A 25,645-nucleotide genomic window follows, 5' to 3' on the forward strand; every position below is an offset into this window, starting at 1 on the left:
TTTTTTGTTATTGCAGCTCAGCTTAACCACTAACTTTTTCTGCAGTCAGCAAAACTCTTAAGATAACTAAAGTCTTCATTGTTTGTGGCTTTTATTAGAAAGAGAGAACCATGGCCTTGGCTGAACATATGTATTAATTTTAGCAAGTATAAAAAGGAGAAGCACTTAATGAGCTGAAGGATGTGAGCTTTCAATTGAAATTTATCAGAATAGGAACCCTTAAGATCAGACACTTTAAAGGAGGTATTATTCATTATTTAATGCAGTGTCCTGAGGCTGCAGCCAGTTTGACCCAGTTTGTGCCAGGTACACTAATGAATGACAGTCTGTGTCCTGAGGAACTGACATGTTTGCATTAAAGTCTTGAGTTGGGTATTGGTATCTTTACATACTCTTTTTTTGCCTTTAAAATTATTGCCTATTCTAAAGTCACCTGAAATCAGATGTGAAAGGTCAGAAATTGTTTGTGGGAATAGCTTTTTGATAATTTTTCGTGTCTTTTAAAATATTTATAGTTCTGGATCATCAAGTGGAAAGTTATGGAGCTGTGTGTTGCTAATATGGATATGATAAAGAAGTGAAAAATGAAGCGTAGGGAATCAGTTCACTAATAGTGAAAGGCTTGGAACAGGGGTGGGTGTGTGCATGGAAACTGTTATGTGCCTAGCACTGTATGCATTTGAGTTTATATAGCTTGAAAGAAGCTGGCTTTGAGTGCTTGTATTATCTAGCAATTCAGCTATGGCTTTTTCTCCACCTGGAATGACTTATAGTTCCTTGAATGTATTAGTCTAGCACAGACTGAAGTTAGGCAAGTTGCCAAAAGGCACCTCAGGTGCTTCCTGCCTTGCTAATAATGCAATGCAGTCGTTGCTCCTGGCATCCAGTTGCTGCTGCTCTGCCCCTCTCCTGATAAGGCACTGCCACTTGCAGAAGCTTGTTCTGGTTCCTCTCAGTGAATGTGTCTTCACAGTAGTTTGAATTTTTCTCACAAACATAGCTGAAAATGTTTTAATGGGATATTAAAACAAAATGTAGGTTAGGCTCAAACATTACCTTATGCTTAGGATTTCCTCTGCTGTTTGCCTATCTGCCCGCCCACCCACCCACCCACACAGAGGTCATCACAACCCAGTTTTAAAAATATAGTTGTTATAAAACCAAACCAGTGACAGCAGTACGAGGTAATCCTATAAATACATAATCCATCCTAAAGTTCTCTTTCTCTCTGTTGTGTAAGTGGCTATGCAGTTTGTTAGGGTGTGATGCAGCAATCAGAAATTTAAAGATAAATCTCATTCACTGTAAGGAAACAGCAACCTTAATGGCCTTTAAAAACTGAAAACATTAGAAGTCATGTATACAAGTAAAATAATTGTAACCAAGCTGTGATTGGTTCAATTGCAGTGATAAACACAGGTTTATTCTGTGGGAAAGCAAATTGTCCCTTTTAGAATTAGGTTTCAGTGTTGGACTGATGCAAACAGTTATGTGGATGCCTTACTGTTTTTAGTTTAGCTTCAATCAGGAAGTGGTAAGTTTAAGGCATGCTAAAATAAGTCTCTTGAAACAAATTTTGACTACTATAGTTCATTTGGTGTAATTGAGGAGGTTGAAGTGTTCCAAATTCCTGTACAGGCAAGTCTAGAAAACTTTTTCATTTTCGTTGCATTTTTCATACCTTCTTTTGGTTAACAAATTCCAAGACTAAAGGCAGAAGACATTAATGATAAAGCAAGTAGGCATTTAGTACAAGGAAGAAAACTTAATATCCCTCTATCAGAATCTTAGGTGCTTTTAGATCCTTGTAGTTTGTGACACGTGGTTTCTGGAACAGAATCATCTCATGTGAATCAGAATTCATCTCATTAAGAGATACAAGTTGCTTGAATTTTGAAGGTCCATTGAGGAAATCCAGTTTGGACAACTGATGACCCTGTCGTGACCTGTTGGACTTCCTGCAAAGTGAGGAAACAGAGGAGCTTTCTGTGCTGATAGGAGAAACTTTTTTCCATATGGCTGCTTTTTAAAATCCATTTCTTCACTGTTGACCTTTCTCACTTCCACAGTTTGAATAAATTGTGCTGTTTGGTACACCTAGCTAAGACTGGCTGAGTTTCCCACTTTCTTGAGTAGTCCTCCTTTGGCTCACTGTCACTATGTGCTTAGTCAGTAACTTAATATTTTGCTGCCATTGTGGCTCATGCCAAAAGTTTCATGCTTCGTTTTAATACCGTGAAACAAATGTATACAAAGTGAAAACACAGCTTCAGCTGCCAGTGGGAAACACTTGTTTACTAGGCAAAGTCTGCCAGAGCCTGTTTTATTACCTGTGCTTTGGGAGTACTAAAGGATAGGGAATAGGGAAAAAACCCCCCCTCTTTTCTCATTGGTATCAAGCTCCTATAAGAACAGGCAGTAAGAACACATTACCCCATCTGTTCATTTTTCTTTCAGGTTTTTGGAAAGGAACTGTGCCTATTTCTAGAGACATTCTCAGAAAGAACTTGCAGCTTCTGCAACAGAACTGCCCCTTGTCACCTCTTCATTCTGCACAGACTGAACCCTGAAAATGTCAACAGTACTCTTGGCATATTTTTTGGCACAGACAAAACCTTTTCAGCAGAAGGTTTCTTCACTTATCATAGATGTTCCCTGGTCCCTTTACTAAATGCTTATATCTGGAACATGGAGTTCACCCAGGTGGAGGGCTGGTTTTCCCAGCTTGCTGACCTGACAGAGAAAAAGTTTTTGACTGTGTGCTCTTGTTTGCTGCAAATAATTAATAGTACCGAGTGAAGGAGGAAGGTTTTTTTATTAAAGCAATATGCTAACCAAAGTTTGGGTGATTGTCTTATTACCTTCAGGACCAACTTCAGGGAGTTGGGAGAGGGTGCTTGGGTAACATTTTACTGATTGTCTCTCTTGTCTCTCTCTCCCCTCTCTAGGAAGATGTTATTAATACACAGTGTGGCTATGATGCAAGGCAAAAACCAGTAAGTTCGTTTTGTTTTTTTGTTTGTTTGTTTCCTTTTCCTTCCTTTCTTAACGTGATATGTTAAGGATCTGAATCCCTATTGCAAGAGGAGATTATTCTCCTGATGGTGTAGTGGAATGTAATTATCTCTGTTTTCTTCCCTCTTCTCCTTGGCAGGAAGTTGATCAGCAGATTGTTATCTACACTAAAGGCTGTGTCCCTCAGTTTGAGAAATGGTTGCAGGACAACCTTACCATAGTTGCTGGTATATTCATTGGGATAGCATTACTGCAGGTAAACATCATGTTCCTTGGAATGAGTTGCACAGAGAAATGATAGATAAAGTGAATACGTGATGGGGGAAACTGTATATGGGAATGGGAAATGCAGTGCCAGTTGCCTGTTTGTGGTTTTTAGCAGTGGGAACTAAATGTATGAGGTTTTCTTTGTATTAAGGAATATTTATCTACAGGGATGCATTTTTTTCTTTTCAACTCTCAGCAGGTCGAAACTAACACTCTGCTAGATAAAGCTTATGTAGAGACTTTCAAGCTTGTACAGACCTACTGTTACCAGGGGTGCTTAAATGAACAGCAGAGAGCCTTTAGAGTTGCTTTGAAACAAGACTAGGACAGTTAATTAACTGGAACCCAGTGCCACCATAAAAATACTGGGGTTACGGAAGTTCTGCAATTTTCTTACTTCTTCCAACACTTACTGTTAATGTAATTTCTACCTCTGTTATTTCTTTCATATCTAAGTTCTGTATAACCTAAGGAGTTTGCCTGTGTGAAAGGAGCTGTCCAATGCTCCAAATGAATAAATTGTTGTCTTTTCCAGATATTTGGGATATGCTTAGCCCAGAATTTGGTTAGTGACATTGAGGCTGTCAGAGCCAGCTGGTAAAACTGCTGAAGTAACCACAACAAGACACTGGACAAGCGAAACCTCTGAAACCTCCAGTGTGTCACTCCGACACCAAGCTGTATGGACATGGGTGACAGGGAAGCCTTCTCTCCCAAGCAGTCTCAAGTTTAAGTTCCTGTTATTGCAGTGAACTTGTGTTTCTTTGGGGTGGGGGAGAGAAGAGTGGGCTGTTGAAAATCTGCTGCTCACTGACAATTTTTTTTCTTTTAAACCACCACTTTGAAAGCTGTTGAGCCGTGAATCTCTACTGTATTCTTGATTTTGAGTAACAAGTGGACACTTTTTTAGATTGGTGTGTTCAGTGAGACAGAGTTGCATTGTTGTAGTCTGTGGATATGCTGTTTATTCTTCACGTCATGAGCTCTTTGATAGCTGCCAAATATTCCTGAGATGGTCTATCTCCTCACCACTCTGTAAAGAACAATCTTCTTGTTTTCACAGCTAAACATAGCTACAGTCCTAAACCCATGAAGCAGGAAGCAACTTTCTATGCATCTATTGTACAGTAAAAGAAATTGTTTTTAAAACAAGGGAATTTTTTTTTATGCAAGCTTCCAAATATCTCCCTGTAGTACTTTGAGATCGGAATCAGCAGAAGGGAGAATTGCTTAATTTTGTCAAGATCTTTCTTCCTTCTCCACCCTTGTATGAAGAGAAAGGAGTTTTATATTTGACAAACAAGGGTTGCTGCCATACCTTTGGATATCAGTCTCTTAAGGCAAGGATGGGATATAACTGTATAAATGTATGAAAGCAGTGTGGATGTTGGATCTAAGTGAAGAATAATATTCAAAGAATGAATTATATATTAACTTAAAGAAAATCAAAATGTATGTATCTAATATGGCAAAATCTTTTGTTTCTCTGAAATTTAGTGTAACCTAATGTATTTAGGGATCTCACTAATATTAATGCTTTGACATACTCATGTGAAGCTTATTTCTTTGGTCTGTTCCTAGTTGGGGCTTTGGTCTTTGGTCTTTATTTTTTTCTTTTGATTTTCTTTAATTCTTTTTACTTGCATGAGCTGTGGAATAAGAATCTGTGACACTCCAGTGCTTTAAATATGTGCATATGTTTTAATACAGTCTAATCCAAACTTATTTATTGATAAATGCATGTGATTATGGAAAGATCATATCCCATTCTCTTGGAAGTTGGAGAGAACAGTTTTTGCCAGAGTAAATGCTTACCTCCAGTGAACGAATCCATGCTATGGAGATATGTCTCCCTTTCCTGCTCTAAAGGTAACAAAGAGCTTTCTTGCAGCAACAGAATAAAAGTATTAAAATAGAAACATTTACTAAGATCAGCTAAGACATACCCTTTTGAATTGGACACAAGAAAGCAGAATGTGGAAAAAAGCACAAATAGTGGAAGAAGACTTAGAACAGACTCCATCCAGCTTAGCACTTTTGATTTGTTCTTCTTCACTAATAATAGTGAACTTAAAGACCTGACCATGGCTTGGGTAGCTTATTGCACTTTCATAAAGCACGCTAAATTTATAAACCCTTCTCAGTATCTCCATACCAGTCGTCAAAGCTGTGGCCCTGCTTTGGACAGACAGTGGCAAAGGGCGTGTAGCACCTTTTTGTAAGAATGTAACATCTTTCTGAGTTGAGTTTCCTAAAACAGGAGGTGTATGGAGTAGAAGAGCGGAACACATTGCTTTCAAAGCTTCCCTGTTCTGGGGGATAGATAGAAGGCTGATCTGATGGCTTGTTAAGGCCCTTTCTGGTCTGGTCTGTGACTCTTAAACAAATGAATATACGTACCCTTGCACATTTCGCCTTTCTGAGCTTTAGTTGGCCATGGTTTTTCTCTCCTCTGAAGGCTGGTGATGGGCACACCAGTGCTTCACAGATGCCTCAGACGGACCTGTTGTCCTCCCATCTTTGAGCATTACCTCATCCTCTTCTGGTTAACTCCCACTGACTGGCTCTGAATCAGGCAGCCTCCATGTCCCTTGGTACCTGCTGTTAAAGGTCAGCCATGACTCAGTATTTTTTAAAGCCTTTCAAAGCAATTATAATTGATTGTCCTTAATAAAGTTGGTTCCACCTCAGCACAGCGTTTTGTTTTTCTTAGCCACTCCTCTTGAGGAGTTACGCGTTGTTTTCCCCCAGAGGGACATACCATTTTGCCTGATACTAGCAGGACAGACAGATCATCAGCACCAGTGTTGCTGCACTGAGACAAAATGGTGCAGGGAGGAATCAGGGAAGTGATGTTGAGGAAGTAATAACCCCTCCACCAAAGAGCATTGATAGTGATCCTGGGTTTAGGTTTGGAGGGAAAACAAAAAGCCTAATACAGAAACATTCCTTGTTGCCACTGATCTTGAATATACGGCTGTTGCTGCTCTGAGCTTCTGAAGATAGCTTCATTCTTCTACTTGAATCTCTGCAGTTGTACTGTATTGGCCTTCTGTTTTGTCACACTGTTCTCTGAGTTCCAGTCTGCTGGCTGTGCTGTTGGCAGTGTCAGACTGATAGGAGGGTAAATGCTCCAAGCTGAGCAATTCTTGTTCTCTCAACTTGCACGTCTACACACAAATGTGCAACACTTCTGCTGAATCCCAGAATGACTGACTGTCCTTACAAAAACCACTAAATAACTTACTTTTCTAGAGCTTGTCTTAATTGCTGCAGATGTTGATCCTTCTCCCTCCCTCGTTCCCACGAGATGCTTATTTACTCATTTTTGCATTGTTTGATGGATATGCACTGAATGTTTAGGATTAGCTGTCTATGTTACACATTTAAATCCCACATTTTTTTATCTACAGGTCAGGTAAGATGTCCTAGAAATGTCCCATCAACAGCTACTCAGTAGCTTAGGTGTCCAGTTTGGAAAATTTGTGGGAGGCCTTGGAAATCAATGTATTATTGTCAGAGCCTGCCAAATACAAGCAAACTTTCTTCCAGGAAACTTTGAACAAAGTTCATGTGAGCTGCAACTAAAGCACAACTGCTGGCTACTTGGGCTCAGTATCTAAAGCAATAAGATGTGGTAGGTGCTAGGACTCCATGGCAATTTCTAGCCTGCCTGGTGTGGTGGTGGGGTAGATTTGAGTTCAGGGATCAGTTCTGTTCTCTTTAATGTGCAGTAGTTGTTCAGAAATTTGTTGTCAGGCTTACAGAGTAGGAAACTGCTGGGTGATTCCTGTGGAGTAGTGTCATTGCTAACGAGGACTCTGGTAGCTCAGCAGCAGCATTGGCTTTAAAGCTATTTTCATATATCCCATTGAGCCCTGCCAGAGGGCATCACACTCCTTGCTCCTCTCCTTTTTAAATACCCTCTGTATTCACAGGCCTTTCTGTTCTTTGGAAATTTTTTTTTTTTTTTAATAGCCTAATGGACAAACGTTTGATTCATCTCTTTGTGTGTATTTTGGTAGCAGTAGGATCTCTTTGCTTAAAATTCATAATTTTGGTTGTGCCCCTTAGAGTGTGAAGCTGTGGGGGTGTTTGCTCAAGTATACTCTGTCCCGAAAGCCTTCTTCTCTCCCCTTTGAGAGAGATGCTCATTGTAGTTCTGGTGTGTAAATAGTGTTTGAAATGTAAATAGTAGCATGCAGATTAAATGATTCTTGCACATGACTGCTTTTCACCCTGGAAGTGTTTATTATGGAGAGGAAAGGTGTCCACCAGGAGAATTTGCTGGTGAGTCCTGAGTAGTTGTCCGGGCTGTCCCTCACCCCGACGGAGCAGCAGGAGCGCCTCAGCTGCCTGTGCTCACGTGTCTGCCCAGTGGGTGGGTGGCTGCACCTGAGGAACGTGAAGCCCTGGCCAGCCCTTTGGGCCCTGGTTAGTGTCAGGGCCTCCCTTGCCTTTTCCCTCTGCTGCTTGGCGTTAGAACAGCATTAGACTGTAAAGTGGAGTTGGTGGCAGCACCTCCCACCAGTTATGGGAGGTTGCCATCCCTTGTGGCAGGACTAAACATGGTGCTATAAGAACTGTCCTGGATGTCAATCTGTGTTTTTACTACTTTAGAGATGCCCTTTTTAAAACTGGTCTTGATTAATAGGGTTGGTTCTGAGAGAAACTGTTGTCTCAATTTTTGATTCTGTTTCCCTTCTTGGTGTGTATGTCTTTTGAGTGCATTGAAATAACAGTTCTGCAAATACTTAGGAAGGAGATTAGACCTCAAAAGGCGTCAAGTACTGCTGAATGTTCCAGTTCCTCCCATTTTTGTTTTTTCTCTTAATCTTTTTCAGATACCTGTAACCTGTCTAAAACAAAAGAAATAATACTACCCTGATCCATTAGCTACCAAATTTTGCCCCTTGGAAAAAGGAATTAAGAAAATCTGTCTCTCTTAACATGCCGTATATGAAGAAGTGTTGTACTACTAGCGTGCACGAGGCAGCACTGCTAGCTGTCTTTTGTGTTTTGGCAATATAAGTGTGTTAATAAAAAGCTCCATCTGAATGTGTGTTCATGTTCACGCTGTGTACATAGTAAAGATGGACCTTGAGCTCTGGGGAGATTGGGATGTGGGTTTGTGACTCAGACCCATTTCTGTTATGTATATTCCAGATTAGCTCCAGCTGAATCTTTCTCTCTGGTTCATCTGAAGGTGTACAGCAAGGTGTCAATATTTACCCTTTGTGTATCATTCCTTTTTATACGAATGTATTCTCTTGTGTTCCTTTTTTATCAGTTGTAAAATTGATTGTAAAAGCCAACTACACTTACCGATTGAAAGTATTGCTATAACAGAACTGCATGCCCAGTAGAGTTTGACTTGAGCTTTAGTTTTCTGGTTTCAGACTGGTTCCCTTCAGTCTAGGAGAAAAGCATAGATCAGGTGCATAATGTATTACGTGTCATCTTTAGCATTAGACTGTGGTATTGTATCACATGCTGATCTCAATGGATGTAACTGGAGTCTACTTAGGAAGTTAATGCAACTTCCTGGTAATTCATTTTAAGCTATTGAAAATGGTCTTGGTCATGCTACTTGTGTTCTTGGGTTTTTGTTTTTTTAATAGAGGCATTTTTTAGGAATGTTTTAATACACTTATGATGGACAATACAATAGTTTTAATAGTCGTGCAGTATTCTGTATTTACTTGAAGTAAATCATTTTATATGCAATTTGTTAGATAATTACAATTTTATAAATAAAATTGTGTGAAATATGATGTTGTGAATGTGTATGTACTCTTGATGTAGCACTTAATATTAACAAGAAAAAGATACATTCGTGGGAAGTTCCTCCAGGAAAAGATCCCTACTTCCTATCTTTCAAACCAAACAAGGCAGATAAATCCCCGTGTCTCATATGTGTTGTAGAACACTGTGTTCTCATTAAATCACAAAACATGCTCATGCCACCAGTGGCTGCCCTTAGGTGAATAATAAGCTAAGACATGAAGAACATGTCCCCACATGAAGAGATCCCTTATTGCCTGTCAGCTGTTGTTGAAGTCTCTGCCTAATGAACATGCTCTGCTTCTTTCCAACAGGTTGCTGATGTTCCTCAGGCTGCAGTGGCTGTGCTCTCCCCAGAATTATTCTAGTGACCCTGATGTGTTCAGAAGTTGCTGCTTTACATGACTTAGACAAATGAAATTCCCACCTCCCTTTTCAAAAGTTTAAATAAGTGCAACATGTCCTTAAACAGAAATATTGAGAACGAGCCTACATTATTGTGCAGGTAAAAGTGGGTAATGGTATCTTGTGCTGCTTTGGATAGAGGAGGAAACAGACTTCTTTTTAGAAGTATTTTGAAACCTCTAGGTTTTGTACACAAAATGGCACTGTGATCAGTTTAAAAGCATGTCTGTATCCAGGTTGAAGTCTAATGCCTTTTGCATATTTCAGGTGTATGATGTTTATTTGTAGGTAAAGAAATGATTTGGCAAAATAAGCATCTAAACTGGGGACAGATGACACACAAACACAGGAATGACCAAAAGGTAACAAAATAGAAGAAAAGCCAAGAGCATTGCCTAATAGATGTGGCAGACCTAGATTAGTGTTTTCATGATGGAGAGGGAGACCAGGAGTGGCTACCTACCATCTGTCAAACTCCTAACGGACTTGTACACTGATTCTTGAAGCTGAGGCTAGTTACCATTTTGAAACAAGTGACCTTTTCCCATGGGTGCTCTGGATGCAAGGCCAGTCCTGTTGGGGTTTGTGCCTTACCCACAGTGAAGCTTCTCCCTGTAATAAGGACACTGAAATGTTAAAACACATGGATGTGTTCACCTTCCTGACAGTGAGATGCTGGGCCTTGCAAGGTCCATAGAGGTGCTGATGAGTGTGACACTCGAGGGAGGTGCTGCCTTCCCTGTGGTGTGGCTGTAGGGATCATGGTGGTGCTAAAACAAAGATAAGGCCCCCATGTCTGGCATTGCCATCACGGAAATAGTCTGAGCAGCAGATGTCAAGCTTTGCTTAGATGTAATCTAGGTAGTAAACATCTAATTGGAATTACTGTCAGCAGTTTCACTTTGCTTGACTTCAGTCCAGTAAGTAGTGAAATGCATGTGATAGTAACGTCCTTAAATCCCATTTGTTTTTAAAGGTGCTCAGAAGATAAATGATTTACCAACTACACAGAGGTGGCCTGCAGGCTGCAGCATGCCTCAGGACAGCACAGCATTTGTGTGGCTCTTCAATATTCTCTTCAATTACCTCCTACTACTGTGACATACACCCATCTATGCCCTTATGTGGGCTTTCGTTCCTAGGCTCAGCACAGATTTTATCTAGGAATGGAAGTCATTTGATATTCCATCCAGGGAAACTGTATGAAGTAGGGTATCCCCACTGGCCTGTGTTTATGCTTGCTGTGACTGGTATTCCTGATAAACACTTGGTAATGAGAATAGAGCTAATGCTTTACCACAGCTCTGGTTAGACAACGAAATGGGAATTCTGTCAACGTCACAACCAGTTTGTGTGAGCACTTGCAGTTTATACCAATGTCAAAAGGAATAGTCTCTTTCTAGAACCAGGCAGGTTGTTGATAACTGGCCTTTCAAATATTATTTTGGGTTCTGGTTAAGTCAATAGAAAGAGCTTCTGTGCCTGAGAAAACTTGGGTTTGTGAGAGCCTGTGAGCTGTGATTGTAAATATGCTGGTTATGTTCATCAAAAGTGCAGAGGTTCTGGGTTATTTGGAGCCTGGTGTCATGAGGTCGTGGTCTATGTTGACAGCTTGGCACTCTGTCAGTGGCTTTATTGCACTAGTACTAGCAAATGCCTTTTTGAATGTGTGTTTGGTTGTCTTGGGTTTTTTTTTTTTGCTGTTGTGCAGTTGGAGTATTTTTCTGCATGTTTCTGGCACTGGGTTAAATGGCTGTGGAATCTCTGCAGTGTAAGACCTCCTGCTGTGTTTTGGTACAATCTGAGTGCTTACGGTGACTATTGAAGGCAAGTTTCTTTTCATACCTAGCTTGTGTTAACAATCCCTTTACCCTCATGACTGGCATCTTCCCATCGCAGTGTCTGAGGGATAGGCAGTGGTCTCATGGAGCTGGGGAGTTAATTTGTGATGGTCAAAAGCAGTGGTTTGCAGTTACCTGGCGTGGGATCTCATAGGTGCTTGGACTTTGGGTTTGCTGCCTCTGCTGGTAAGAAAAGGAACTTGAAACTGCTGAGGCTGGCACTTCACTTCTGGGCATGCTGAATTCACTTTAAAATATTACACATCTTATGACCTTCATGCATAGTGGGCTTGATCAAACTAGGCAATGGTATCACACAGTCCAAAATAACATCTGCTGGCTTTTTGGAAACTGCTATCCCAATTGGCTCCTTGCTTTGCCAAAGTGCTGTCTGCTGGTTTGCTCACTGGCATGTTATAGACCTACAAAAGAGCAGTTGTGAGATAAGATGCTCACACTGGCAGTTTTCCATCTCCCTTACCTAGGAAAGGAGAAAAAGGAGGTCTCTTGCATCTTCCATTTCTTACTCGATGGGCTTCTGTTGAACGGGTGCTGCAAGATACTCCTTTAAAAATCCATCTATAAAAGCCCCCCAGTAAACCAAGAAGCAATCCCAAGCAAGCCCAGGAGCACTCAGAAGCACATGGCTTTATAGGATAAGGATTGTATCATGCATTGCTGCTAAAATGCATGATTGTTACGCCACACAGTGCCTCTGTGTGAGCACACACAGTGAAAGTGGTTGGAACAGCTTCCTTTGTATCTGCTCAGCCGAAAGGCAGTGATTGCGTCGGGCCAGAGCCAGAACAAAAGAACTCACCAGTGCATGGTGATGCAGTCACGGCTTCTGCGTGGGATTAGAAAAAAGGACAAACTACAGGGTAAAGTGAGAGCACTGAAATTTTTATTTGTTACCTCTAGGTACCACGAGTTTGACATTAATAGGCAAGACCAGTGAATGAGCAGCAGTACATTGCATTCAAACCTGAATCTCCAAAGCACCAAAAATTGAGCTAGATTTACTTCTTAATCCTATAGTCAGCACACTAGTCTGGACTTGCTGCATCTTGTATTGTCCCTAATTTAGTAGTACATTTTTATGCAGTTAAGGGGCATGAGGAAAGAGTCAGTTGTGTAGTACCACTTCTACATCATCATAGGACTACAACATGCACATTCTACTATGTGGCCCAAGCAACAAGGATACGAGTAGAACAGTTACGGGTGGAGACAGGTTCATGTTAACACCACCTATGAATTTGTAGAAACCTCTTTGGATGGGTACCTACAGCAGTTCATCAATTTGTGTGGGAACGTTACACGCATGCACAAGTGATACAGTGGAAAACATAGCAGGAGCGGCAGCAGGACGGAGGACAAAGGTGAAATCTGTGATGGGATGCACTGGAAACAAGACCTTCCTCAGCTTTCTACAGCAAGTCTCTGCTCTGTTAGCGAGGCCTGCTGGGCTACAGTTTTGTTCTCATGGCTCCGGAGTTTTGATATGACTTCTAGAAACGCCATGCTCTGCACTTCCTTTTGAAGAGGTTCTGGAAAAGGAAATATCAAAAGAAACAGTGCTTTATGAGACAGGCAGAAGAAAACTGTGAGAAACCTTTCTACTAAACCCTGTGCACAGAAGCACGCAGCTGTGAGTACGCATAACCTGGTTATTGTTTACTTTTTTGAATTGCCTTTGAGCATGGAGAGACAATTTTTCAGGGCCTCTAGTACACACAGACTCCATGGATTTCAGGTAATGATGAATGATGAACCTGCTGCATAGCAGTTAAGAATATCCACCTGAATTGCCTTCCGGAACACATGCTTAGGAAGTATTTTTAGTGAGAACATTTCTTTGGTTATTCTTTAAACTAGCCTGACCAAGTGAGCTGGCTGTGACAGGCTCACTGCATAACTTGTGTGTGTCAGCTCTTACTGGTTGTGTGGGGGTGTGAGATGGGTCCTTAATGGATGTGTTACCACCTGGTCACTGCTGTCCCTTTACAGCTCAGCTTTGAAGTTAATGCAAACACAACACACAGAGCATGGCACAGTGCTGTGCATAGGGATGCAGTGTTTATGTTCTGCTCAAAACTAGCAGACACTGTCTGATGATTCTGATCCTGGATTGCATGTTACTTGCTTTTTGTATTAATTGAGGTTGGGAGCAACTCATAAAATTGTGCAATTTTGTAAGAAATTTGATGAGTTTTCTCAAAGCCCTGTACATCTCACAGTTTTGATCTAAAATGGTTGGTTTTGTTTCATGCCTCTCTAGTGAAATCCCAATCAGCAACAAATACGTGTAATTTTGCTTTCCACATGTTGCTGGGGGCCTAATCTATGAATTTCCCAGGAGAAAACCCAACCACCTGTTTCAGATAGCTATGCTTTATGCTATGCTATTTACTTTTTTTTTAAAGCAAGCTTTGGCATTTGTTCCCTTCCCTACCTACTTTGTTGTTCACGTGTTTTTAGTTCTTATGCAGCTAACCCCTACCATGTAAGAGCTGGAACCTCTCATGCTGCTGTGCACCTGGGAACGTGTATGTACAGACTGATGTCAGTGAAACTGTTGGGGTGTTTATGCTATGTATGCAATTCCTGCTTTCTCCAGGCATTTCACTGTGCTTTACCATGGCTGGTAACATCCAGTTTCATGGAGACTCTTGCCTACAGAAGACTGTGCTAGCTAAGAATGCTCTGCTTTGGAAGATTCCTTGCATTTTCCATTGTCCTCATTTTTCTTTCCCTATCCATTCACTCAGTTGCAAGAGGAACTTCCAGATGAAAAAAAAATCACATAAAAATAGGTATATGTTAACTGCTTAACACCATCTGAAGTTCAACAAAGACAAATGCAGAGTTCTTCACCTGGGGAAGAATAACTCCAGGCACCAGCACAAGCTGGGGGCTGATCTGGGGAAATCTGCTCTGTGGAGAATGACCCGGGTGTCCTGGTAGACGAAAAGCTGCCCATGAGCCAGCAGTGTGTCCTTGTAGCCAAGAAGGCCATTGGCATCCTGGGGTGCATTAGGAAGACCATGGACAGCAGGTCAAGGGACCCTGTGCTCAGTCCTGATAAAGCAATATTTGGAGTGCTTTTGTTCAGTTCTGGGCTCCTAAGTACAAGAGAGACATGAAGCTTCTGGAGTGCATCCAGTGGAGGGCAGCAAAGATGATTAAGGGACTGGAACATCTCTCAGAAGGAAAGGCTGAGGGAGCTGGGCCTGTTTAGCCTTGAGAAGAGATGACAGAGAAGGAAACTTCATCAGTGTCTGTGAGTATATGAAGGGAGGCTGTGAAGAGGACAGAGCCAGGCTCTGCTCAGTGACACCAGCCACTAGGACACGAGGCAATGGGCAGAAACCGATGCACAGGAAGTTCCACCTGAACATGAGGAAGAGCTGGTTCACTGTGCGGGTGACTGAGCACTGGAACAGATTGCCCAGAGAGGTTCTGGAGTCTCCCTCACTGGAACTTTCTGGATGCAATCCTGTGCCATGTGCTCTAGGATGGCTCTGCTTGAGCAGGGAGGTTGGACCACTGTGGTCCCTTCCAACTTGACCCATTCTGTGATTCTGTGAACACACAGAATAGTAGCATCAAGTTAAATGTGATGCCAGATACCCCATAACAAAGCACAGTAACAGTAGTCACTGGAGAATTAAATGAAGCCATTAATTAAACCAGTGGAACTGCTTCTCGTCTTTACTGAAATATACTGGGGTCAGTTACGTTAAAAATAACTGCACAGGTCTGTTCACAGTAGAATAAGGAAACATGGTTCACAATGTGGGGACAGTAATGAAAACTGTTTAGAGGCAACAGAGCTGTAAGAGGCGTGCTGTAGTATTTTCCCATGTAAAGGGCAATGTAAAGAACATGTAAAGGCCAATCAGCCCCTTGATCGTCCTCTCCTTGGTTAAAACAGTAACCTCCCCAGCTTAAAAGTTGCTCTGTTGTTATTCCTGTGTCCTTACGGATCTTATACAGGTGTGTCCATCATGAAGCAGGGCACAACACTGGGTCAGTCAAATGCTGGGCCTTACTTCACAGCTGCATAATGCAGTGATGTGCTGCTGTCCGTTCTCTGGCAGCAGGGTAAGGAGCCTTATGCCTAGGCACAGCTTACTGTGCGGTGGCAGACTGCACTCTGCCACTCGGATAACCCTAAAATACCCCCTAAGATACCCCTGGTCTGTACTCTGGCGGACAAGAGACAGGTATTTGACTTCAAATAACTCTGTCAGTCTTGCAGGTGACAAGATTCAGGAAAGGGAAAATGCAACTGTCAGGCAGATTTTCTGAAGATGATTATTTTAGTTGGAAGCAATGGCAATAAAGATCAAGACAGTGAGGCTGACCGTGAACCTTCGGCAAAAGGCTTCTGCTCTAAAATGCATGGATAGTCCAAAGCATGAAATGGCTCAAGAAGGTTGTGAGTAACAACTGAGTTTATGTGTCTTAGCATTAAAATGAGTGCTGACTTAGAGCTTGTTAGGAAATTTTGAGCACAATCTTTGCACGTTGAGATGTGTACATTCTGTAACCGAGTGTTTGTGTAAGATGGCAGGAATATAATATTCACTTGCGTGGCTGTACAGGTCTCCAAAATGATACTTGCAGTAGGCATGGTGAATTCTGTTTAAGTAAAAAATCATCTTTGTTTACAGAGCACACATTTAACTGTGGTAATTTTTAATCTATTAATTGAATTGCTGTAAACTAGTCCCTTGAGAACCTTCATATGTTTCACACTTGGCAAATTGTGCAGACAGGCTCTGACTTTCTACCCTTCTGTAATTATTCCAGTTCTTTGTCACCTTAGTTGTCTGTAAATATCTAAACCTTTATGGAATGGAATTTTTTGTCCCTCCACAGATTCAATATTACTTAGAGAACTGAATGAAAGAAATGTAGCAACTTCTTGAAACCTTGAATATAATCTCCTCATGACACCTTGCTCTTTTTTGTTTCGTGGTTTAACTGTTTGCCCACACACAGGTGGGAAGTTGCCATATCAAACCACAACCTGCTCAAACAACCTGACCTTTAGCAGAGGGCAAGCTCAAAGAGGTGAGAGTTTACAGTGTCCAGCACTGATGTGTGTTAGTGTTGTGCCTGCTAGGCTGAGCACGAAAGGGCTGTTGAGGGAAGGAGTCCTCCTAGTGACAAATTTAAGGATCCTAAAGCACCATCGCACACCAATTACAGGGAACTTGCAGCTAGAAATGAAAATTAAGTTAGTGATCTGTGTATTTTCAAAGACAGCTTGATATTGTACAGTTTTAAATGCTCTTTGTTTCTTTCCTGTCAAAGTTTGAGCTAGCTGCATCCTGCAGAAGCCAGGGTCAAGTTTCTGCAGTTAATATCCAAAACTGACTTAACAGCTTCATCCTTGGCACTATAGGTAGGCCCTATAAAGTCACAGTAAATTGAACCTTTGTGTCAATACCCATTGTGAAGAGAGAACCAGTCACAGTGTTTGCACATGCTCTGTGTTCAGCTGTAGAAAGAACTATATTGCATACATAAATCTTGGCTAGCAGCCTCTCCTGAATACTCACCAGATCCTATAAGAGCACAGATCAGCACCATGGAGTTATATTTTATTTCTGGAGCACTCCTGTCATCTGAGAGCAGTCTGTGTAGAATCTGAACAAGCTGAGCATTTTCAAGATCCTTTTCAGCAGTGACTGAAATACAAGTGAAAATTTATAAGCCTGGAAGTGCCACTTGCTTTGACGCTTCCATGTGTTATCCTTTTATTGAAACATGATCTCTCACCAGAGTGGAAGTGAGGTTGTGGTACATAACTCACTGGTATAAAACTTGAGCACATATTTGATGGTATGATGACAAGAATCACAGCTCTTGCTATCAAAATGTGAAGTTGTCTAACTGCTTGAAAGGACAGTCACAGAGTTTAATGATGAAATCCAGTCTTAATGTGGAGTAAGCTGATTGAAAAGCTGTGAGGCTTTCTAGCCATTTAGGCCAACACCTGGAATATTTCAGCTTTCAAGATTTTCTTGCCTGAACTTGCTTTTGGAAATTCTGTCTGAGTAAATATAGATTGTGTAGTTCTTGATTCCATGGCAGAGGATGCTCAGGGTCCATTATAAAGCCTGTGGAACACTTTTCAAGATCTCCACTTAAATTACTGCCTCTGTCGCTTTCTGAGATACATGAATTGAATTTGGGTTCAACCTTTAAATGCCTGAAGACAAGACAAAGAGATGATTGATGTGAATAGGAACATCTTTCCTTTTATTTAAAACGATTCCTTGATGTATTGGCAGTGATTAGAAAGTTGAACAGATCATTCCTGTAGTACACAATGGCAAGAGATGAAATCAAGAACAAAAATATGTAAGGTTGTTTGTTTAGTTCCTTAGTTAGTAAGTAAGCAAATAGGATAAACAAAACCTCTGTTGAGCATGTACTTTCCTGTTAGAAAAGCTGAGGTACTACAAACACAGGTAATCATGTCTTCCTTCATGTGGCAATTCTTGCACTTATTTCTGGGTAATTTAATGAAGACATCTTAGTGGCATTAACCACCTCCGTGTATTCTCTAGTTCTTGCTTATTAGGTAAGTGGACGCTTCACTTTGATAAGCTCTCTCAAAAGTGGATTAACATTCCTGTGTAGGAATGGGGTCAGGTCATACAGTCTCTAGTCTAAGGTATGTTTGCTTTCTGGGTTTTACCCCAAATCTGAAGGTTAAGCTGGAGGGCCTTTCTAGATCACACCACCAGCTACCAGAATGATGGAGCAGATCCCGTATAAGCGGCACTCTCCAGTTTCCTGCATAATGTGATGGCTTGCCTGCGTCTGCACGAGCCACCATGGAAATATTGAAAGGCGAGTGGAAGGAGGAGGCTATTGTACGTTGCATTCTCCCTCTATGGCCTCTCTTGGGCACAGACTGGAAGGGAAGCAGGTGGAGTGAACTGCTGGGATACTCACCTAACTCTAGAGCCGCTATCAATGCCAGTGCAACGAGAGCTTCGTTTTGCATAATTACGTGTTCGCTGGTCGCCATGGTTACTAAATGCTTGATGCCACCGCTCTGTACAATGGTCCTAATTACATCCTAAAATAAATAACGCAAAGATGAAAAAATTCTGCATTGCATACAAACTGTATGAAATAAGGGAATTGTCAGGGAAGTTGTGTTATCTTTGGGTAAGGGTACTCGTTTGCTTTATGCACCTAGAATCACTTCATACATCAATGTACACACGTGCAGGCCTACTTATTATCTGTTACTGCTCTGCAATTGTAAGGTACAGGGTGTTAAACCAAGGCAGGTAACCCCATAACTAAGTTAAGATACACATAATAAACTCTTCTCCAGGTTATACCATGTAACTCAAGTTTTCATGCTGTGCCATCAATCATCAAATAATTAGGGGTTCAAAGTATCCAACAAATTTTATACTTAGGGTAAGGAAACCCACAAATATAGTTATAATAAAGTTATCAAGCACTTCATCTCCACATATTTTCAGAGTTTCTTCAAAGTATTTAGAGAGGTGAGATCACAAATATTATACCTTACTATGGAACAGAAATGGAATACTTGAAAAGCTGTTTAGACATGGACAGAAAAATGAGCAGTGGTCTCTTATTACAGAATTTTTCTTCAAATACAAAGCAGGTAAGGAAAAGGTAGGTATGGGACACCAATATGTTGGTTTGTGTTCTAAAGCCAGCTGTTAACATGAACTGTTGTACAGCACTGCTGCCCAGTATCTAGGAACTTTAAATGTCATTTAACTGCGTTAAATGTGTTGAGAGCAGACCAAAAATACGCAGCTGGGATTCTGTTTTCAAGTCCAAAATTTGATCCAACTTACGTGACAAGAGATAAAGTTTTCTGGTCTCTACAGGTATTTGTTAGTTAAAATTTCAAAAGTGGTTGTGCACCTCATGTTTTCACTATCTTATATCCCAAAAATACTTGCAATATGTTTGCCTGAAAAATCGGATAACTTGGCATGCTGAAAAGAAACTGAGGAAATATGGATTGGGTTTCATTACTTTTTATATGTCCTGTGAGTGCACAAAGGTTTGAAGTAGCATTTATTTCTTGAAACAAGAATATGATTTAAATTTTTCATCAATATCTTAAATTCCTATTTAAAACACATCCCCCTTTCTTACACTAGCCACAAGCCAAAACCGATAAACTGACACATATGTTGAGAATGAATTCTTTATTCAGTCCTTGCATGGGCTTTGCAGTGGTGTTGTTTATGCAAGGAAACTGACACAATATAATCATAATCCTTGAAAACTAAAATATTTTTAGATAATCATACTGAAGGTACTAGCAGCCCAAATTAGAGCCTAATGACCCAAGAATATCAGATTTAAAACCTTTTTTTTCTTCCTAAATGACATAGGATATGCAAGCATTTAAGTATTTTTATATTTTTCTGTACTTGAAATTATGTATTTTATTATTTGTGATTTTCTGCTGGAACTCCAAAGTAGTTTTCGGACAGGCAATCTGGGAACTGCTAAGTTCTCTTTGAATTGTTGTGGAATTTTGACTTAGATGTCTTACGAACCAATCAGCATCTTTGACATCCTAATTTTTTATACTGTAGGTGAACATCACCCTTTAAAAGGCAGTACCGAATAGGCGACAGGTGTGGTGCTAGTGTGGCTGAAATCACAGGTACCAACTCCAGGTATTTTAAATGACTAAAACTGACTGTTGCCTTTGTAAATATTACCCCAAAGCATTTAAAATTAAAAGCCAAATTCAAACCTGATGTTGTGAAGAACTATACAGCTGTACTCATATTCAAACCTAGAGGGCAGCAAAAGCTTAAAAAACCCAGTCTCTCAGCTCTGTCCTCCTCTTCACGTCAAATTTCCTCTGGGAGTACATGCAGCCCACAAAAAATAATTCACCTGTGATACTCCTGTTAATTTCTCCCTTAATATCTATTTGATGTCATCAGTAGTGTTTCCATATTTAGAATTGAATTCTGTTGTCCCATAGAGAATATTTATTACATCTCACGTTTGTGATGGTGTTCCATGTGTGTATGTTGGGGACTGTGGGGAGGGGGACAGAAAAAGTGAGAACCAGGAAAATGAACCCTGATCAGTTTTCAAGGCTGAACATAAAATGGAGAATGGTTATTAGACATTATTCTAATATTAGAAATAGCAAAGATTTAAATCCCTGTAAAGCCTGTTGATTTGTTCTTGGAGATGCTCAGTACACATCAGGCCCTTACTATATTTTTCACTTCAGAAATGCCATGGATTAATGACGAGGTCACTGTTACAGTCTGAGCTCTCCAAATCACACTTGCTATTTAAGCTCAGTAATGCAGCCTGTGCTCGTATCAGTGAACATGCTAAAGGAAGTCTGAGCCTGAAATAGCCTGTCTCCAGAGGAGACGTGCTTGTCCTTTATAAGGCTGCTTTGTCTAATACTCAGCTGAAAAAGAATGGTGGACTTGGACTGCTTAGGTAAAGATATTTGATTGACGTGAAGGTGATGGGAGGGGCAGATGAATTTTTCCTAATGTTATACCTTTTGCCATATACAAGCAAGCTTTTGTTAGAATTTGGAATAAATTATCATTTCTAATGATCCATCTGAATCTTAAAACTCTGTAATATGCTGTATGAGGAATAGGGAGACAAACAATTTCTGGGTCTCAGTTTTATATAAATATATAGCGAGATCCTAACAACTGAGTTTACTGATTCATCATTAAACCATAGAGAATACAGCATGCTGATCTTCTACAGGATACATTAAAAATCAAAATGAGTCAAGCCTTGGGCAGAGGAGATGTAACACATGAATACCCAAGCTGGCTCGCTGGAAGGATTGCAAGCTAGAGGATTGGTTACCAATAGCAAGTGCACAGGTAACTCTTGGTTCTGACAAGTTGACCTTCTTTTCCACTAACTTACTTTTGATTTGCTGTGTCGTATAAGGGCAGAAAGTAGTCTGTTGGACTCTCCCATCACACCTGCGTGATCCTTGGCTTCACACCACTCCACCAATCGTTCCACCAGTTTTACGTTTTTGCCCAGCTGTTCAGCTGCTTCTGCTACATGATGCCGGAGCCAACAACACAACAAAAAGGTGGTCACTTTTTTTAAGCAAGTGCTAGAAAAACAAGCTGAAAGTTACTAACTTGGAGGAGTTAGAAGAACTTCACTAGCTTGCACTACCAATGGGAAAAGTCTAGGTTGCATTGAAGCAAGTCAAATCAGTCAAAATGAAAAAAAAAAAAAAAATCCAGAAAAACATTCATAATCCAGTTTTTGAAACAACTTATCAGCCCAGTTAATGAAGCTTGTGCACTGATTACGAGCAGGGAGAATACAGGTGGTATCACACCCCCAGCTGAGCTGTGAGCCAGCTCAAGCATTAAAAACCGGGAGGGACTGCTGCCAGAAGGGAGCACTGTGGTCAGTTAGATCAGGTTTGATAGACTAAGTCACGTTTCTTCATAAAATTTCTATTTCACATCCAATAGCTTTGCTAGAACTAGAATGGGTGTTTTGAAAAAATCTGTAGGACTGAGTCCAAAAGAAATATACAGCTAATTGACCTCATGAACTATTTCTGGTTTTTAACAGACTTTTGATTTTATAAATCCGCATCCTGGAACAAGTTGGTAAATAAAAGGTGCTTTTTCTTTTTGGAATTGCAGTCTATCAATTAATAGATTAAGGACTGAGGTACAGCCAGGGAATACAGTAAGTGAACAGCAATATAGGAGTGGTAGCTCAAAACATTCACACCTCAATACACACTTGTAATGTGACAGCGTAAAGAAGTTCAAAAGTAAATAAGCATTTGACACCAATTTGGTAGTCAGTTTAGGAGTTCTGGAAAAAAAAAAAAATCAACCTTTTGCATATATATTAGATTTATTCCATGACTTCAGGAATGAAATTTAGAAAAACTCTGCTTCTCTCTTTTAAGAATCTTGGCAGCGTATCACAGACTGAACCAATCACTTTATACATAGAAAACAGTTTATTTTTACCTTGTGCATCTATTAACATTCTTAATGTTCCCAGCAGCTTGAACTGAACGGGGGGCATCTCCGATCTGAGAAATTTCAATACAGCTTCTGCAACGCCGGCTGATAGCATCTTAGCCTTATTTACAACTGCATGAATAAAGAACAGGGATTGATCTCAAAAACATTTCTGGCAGATGCAGTTTATGTCAGAGCTGGTCCTGAAGGAAATTTTCAGACGTGGTTTGAAAAAGAGATTGTGAGCACAGACTTCAGGAACAATATGCTCTGGTTATACTGTGTTGTAGAAAAATGTCACGGTTCCTGTGAAGATAAGTGCTTTTTTTGCTAGTATGCACATCTAACTTTCAGTGTTCAGCTTGAGCACTGCCTAAGGGGTAGACTCCTCCCTTTGGTCTAGGAAAGGCATCTTCCACAAAATGCACCAGGCAGAAGCCCAGGCTAAAACTTGCCCCCAAATAGGAGGAAACTTCTCTGAGTCCCAACCACACTTTTCTATTTCTCATAGGCAAAGGAATTAAAGCATTTAATTAGCAGTTCTAATACTTCATACAAACACTGGCCTGACATGTCTGGAGTCTGTTGTCTTTACTTGCCTCCTTCCCCTCTCCAACCTCTCTTTCATCTCTTCCACTAGTCCATGTTCTCCCCATTCACAGAGCTCTCTGAAATGCTTTTAAGGTGTAAACCTTGCCCAGTAGCATACTTGGAAAAAAATACTTATTAGATATTTGAAGTAGTGTTTTAACATAGAGCTCATCACTGAGGTCAGTTGTTACTTGCTCATTTCTTTCTAACAATGTCCAGGAATGGTTATGTGGGTCTCTGGCAGACACCCTTCAGCACAGGCTACAGGGAAGGTGACTGGTGGAGGCAAAAAGAATGACTCACCTGAGAAAGGTAAGCAAATGGAATACTGCTAAACCTCAGTGGATTTATAATTCTTTTATAATCATTTCTAGAAGTTATGATTTGTCAAAACCAAAACCAGAAAAATAAGGTTAAATGGGTGAAAGACTTATTTTTGGCTTGGCACAAGAAACCGTACACAAGTGTTACAGATTTGCTTTGTTGTTTCGTGCGTGTGCTCTACCTTTATACTTGGCTAACCAAAACTCATACAAATTAAGTTACTAAAAATGACAAAATTAGCATTCAGCTTACTGCCAGTAAACAGTAACTAATTGCAATAGGCTAGCTATTCTGTCACTCTACCTCCAGCTCTAATTTGGCAATTTTCAAAGTCTTAAGTAAGCTGCAGTGCTTTAACTAAATGGGCACTGGGGACCCTCAGCTGTGAGACAGGTTGCAAATGAAGCAAGCAAAAAGAGAAATAATGCAACGCTCTGGACAAAAAGGGTTGGGAAATCATATTCAAAGCCTCCTCAGCTCCTCGCCAATTACAAGGCTGTCCTTTCTTTGCTGAGGGGACACTGTGGGATCAAAGTGGCAAGGGTCAGTCACTGTGCCTGTGATGTATTCAGAACTGCTTGTCCCAACCGCTGTGCAACAGACACAAAAGCAGTGATGGGCCAGAATGAAAAGCAGCAGTCTGACCTGCCTCTAGGACCGTCAGTCAGTGCTACCACCCACATTCCCTGGGGGGTACAGTGGGAGAACAGAACTTCACCTTTGCGTAGTTAGCAATGCAAAGAGAGGCTTACCAGGAATAGCCAGGTTTCTGAGAGCACTCAGTGCAGCGTGCTGCACAGTTACATTTCCATCCTCCACATGTCTGTCTAGCAGATCCATCAGCTTTTGAACTATGCCATTATCCACCATATGGATGCAGTTTCCGTCTGTGCGAGATGTAACAAGTCACTTGGGAAGATTATTACTGAGATTTTTACAATAGCTTCCTAAGAACAGAATGGTTATTTTCTTGCTCCTTTTTAGATTTCATTGTTGAGAATCTGACCACCACCATCTGTGAAAATTGCAGTGCTTAAGACAAACTTAAAGAGTGATAGAAGAAATACTGAAGAAGGCAGAAATCCCCTATACCTCTCTACAAATGCAGAACATTATTTTTTAAAGTAGGCTTAATGCTTTTGAGGATTGTAAAGTTTAAAACTAGTGATGTTGCTGTGTAACTCAACAGCAGCTTTACTGCAACACAGTTCCTGTTTGTAGCTGTACAGACAGAGCATGATAGAGGGGCATACATAAATTTACATAAGCTATTATGGCATGTTCTTACCATTTCTGGCAAAATTTGCAATAGCCAGTGCTCCTGCAAGCTGTAGCTGATGACTATTGGAAGGAATCCATGAAAGTACTCTTTGGAACACACTGCCTTTTCCTCCTTCAAATAACTTTTGCATGGATTCATCTGGGGTAAAAAGCACAGAGAGTCAGCAAGGCAAAATGTTTGTTAGGGAAACTTCTCTTTATATTTGTGAAGCTCTGCTGGTTCCACTACAATTAATGCAGTCCCGCAATGAGGGACAAAATCTGACCTGTTAAACATTTGCCTGGTGGGTAGCAGGTCATCTCAGTTATTTAGAAAACTAATAAATAGTGAAATGCAGCAGCCAAACAGCATTATAAGTACCTGTGGTTGCTTTGCAGAGCATAGTGACAGCCCATACTTACCTCCAAGCAATAAGAGAACCATAAGATCAGAAGCTGTTTTAAGCTCTGCAATATCATCCTCTTTGTCACTGTCCACAGTCTTCTGGACGATCTCAAGTAAGCACTCCACCAAACCTGCTTCAACCAGCTGCAGTTTAATGACATCTGGAAAATAGCACGGATAATAAGAGTCAGAATCAGGATTTTAAATGTATCTATCATACACATGCAGGATGGACTGTAAGAAACAGTGATGTCAGTGTTTGCGTTGACAACTTGTGTACATAAAACTGCAGCTTCTTTATTTGAAATTCTTATGGCCAACTTCTGTTATTATTCATGTATAATATTCTCCCTGGCTCTGGACTGCCTTTAGAGCACAGTCATAAGCTGAAGGGGTATGGAGCTCTTCACTTCTGAAAGTGAGAATATTTCTCTACAGAAAACTTCTGGCACCTGAGTCATGGCACAGCAGACTCACAAGGACTGTGCTGTGTTCACGCTTTCCAGAGACAGACAGCATAGCTGCCATTTCTTGAAAGGGCTGCAGGAGGAGTGCAGAGAGGCCAAATCCAAAAGCTTGGGTTGGCAGTGAAGTTTGTTCTGGAAACTGATGAGGCAAGCTCATTTTTCGGTTGTTATTCAAAACAAGGCTTGAGAAGGTAATAATTTTTTTTTTCAGGGAACAATATTTTTTCTCTTGTTTCTAAATAA

General features: G+C 40.7%; 2 protein-coding genes across 6 annotated transcripts in view; one reads left to right on the forward strand and one right to left on the reverse strand.

Annotated features, from left to right (window-relative positions):
* The window catches only part of TSPAN5 (tetraspanin 5), an 82,849-nt gene extending 73,796 nt beyond the window's left edge, over nucleotides 1-9,053 (forward strand). Inside the window, exons 6-8 of the mRNA XM_040064459.1 lie at nucleotides 2,949-2,996; nucleotides 3,155-3,271; nucleotides 3,818-9,053. Coding sequence (XP_039920393.1) covers nucleotides 2,949-2,996; nucleotides 3,155-3,271; nucleotides 3,818-3,883 — 231 coding nt within the window. The 3' untranslated portion in view covers nucleotides 3,884-9,053. The remainder of the gene's footprint in view (nucleotides 1-2,948; nucleotides 2,997-3,154; nucleotides 3,272-3,817) is intronic.
* Nucleotides 9,054-12,194: 3,141 nt separating this feature from the next.
* RAP1GDS1 (Rap1 GTPase-GDP dissociation stimulator 1) overlaps nucleotides 12,195-25,645 on the reverse strand; it is a 90,071-nt gene continuing 76,620 nt past the window's right edge. For all 5 annotated transcript variants that reach the window (XM_040064279.1, XM_040064277.1, XM_040064276.1 and 2 more), the window contains 8 exons: nucleotides 24,953-25,096; nucleotides 24,558-24,689; nucleotides 24,022-24,156; nucleotides 22,361-22,486; nucleotides 21,273-21,412; nucleotides 18,291-18,417; nucleotides 16,886-17,014; nucleotides 12,195-12,862 (listed from right to left, as the gene is read on the reverse strand). In XM_040064279.1, coding sequence (XP_039920213.1) covers nucleotides 12,735-12,862; nucleotides 16,886-17,014; nucleotides 18,291-18,417; nucleotides 21,273-21,412; nucleotides 22,361-22,486; nucleotides 24,022-24,156; nucleotides 24,558-24,689; nucleotides 24,953-25,096 — 1,061 coding nt within the window. In that variant the 3' untranslated portion in view covers nucleotides 12,195-12,734. The remainder of the gene's footprint in view (nucleotides 12,863-16,885; nucleotides 17,015-18,290; nucleotides 18,418-21,272; nucleotides 21,413-22,360; nucleotides 22,487-24,021; nucleotides 24,157-24,557; nucleotides 24,690-24,952; nucleotides 25,097-25,645) is intronic.

This window comes from Hirundo rustica, chromosome 5 (genome assembly GCF_015227805.2).
Source record: "Hirundo rustica isolate bHirRus1 chromosome 5, bHirRus1.pri.v3, whole genome shotgun sequence".
Taxonomy (NCBI): Eukaryota; Metazoa; Chordata; class Aves; order Passeriformes; family Hirundinidae; genus Hirundo; species Hirundo rustica.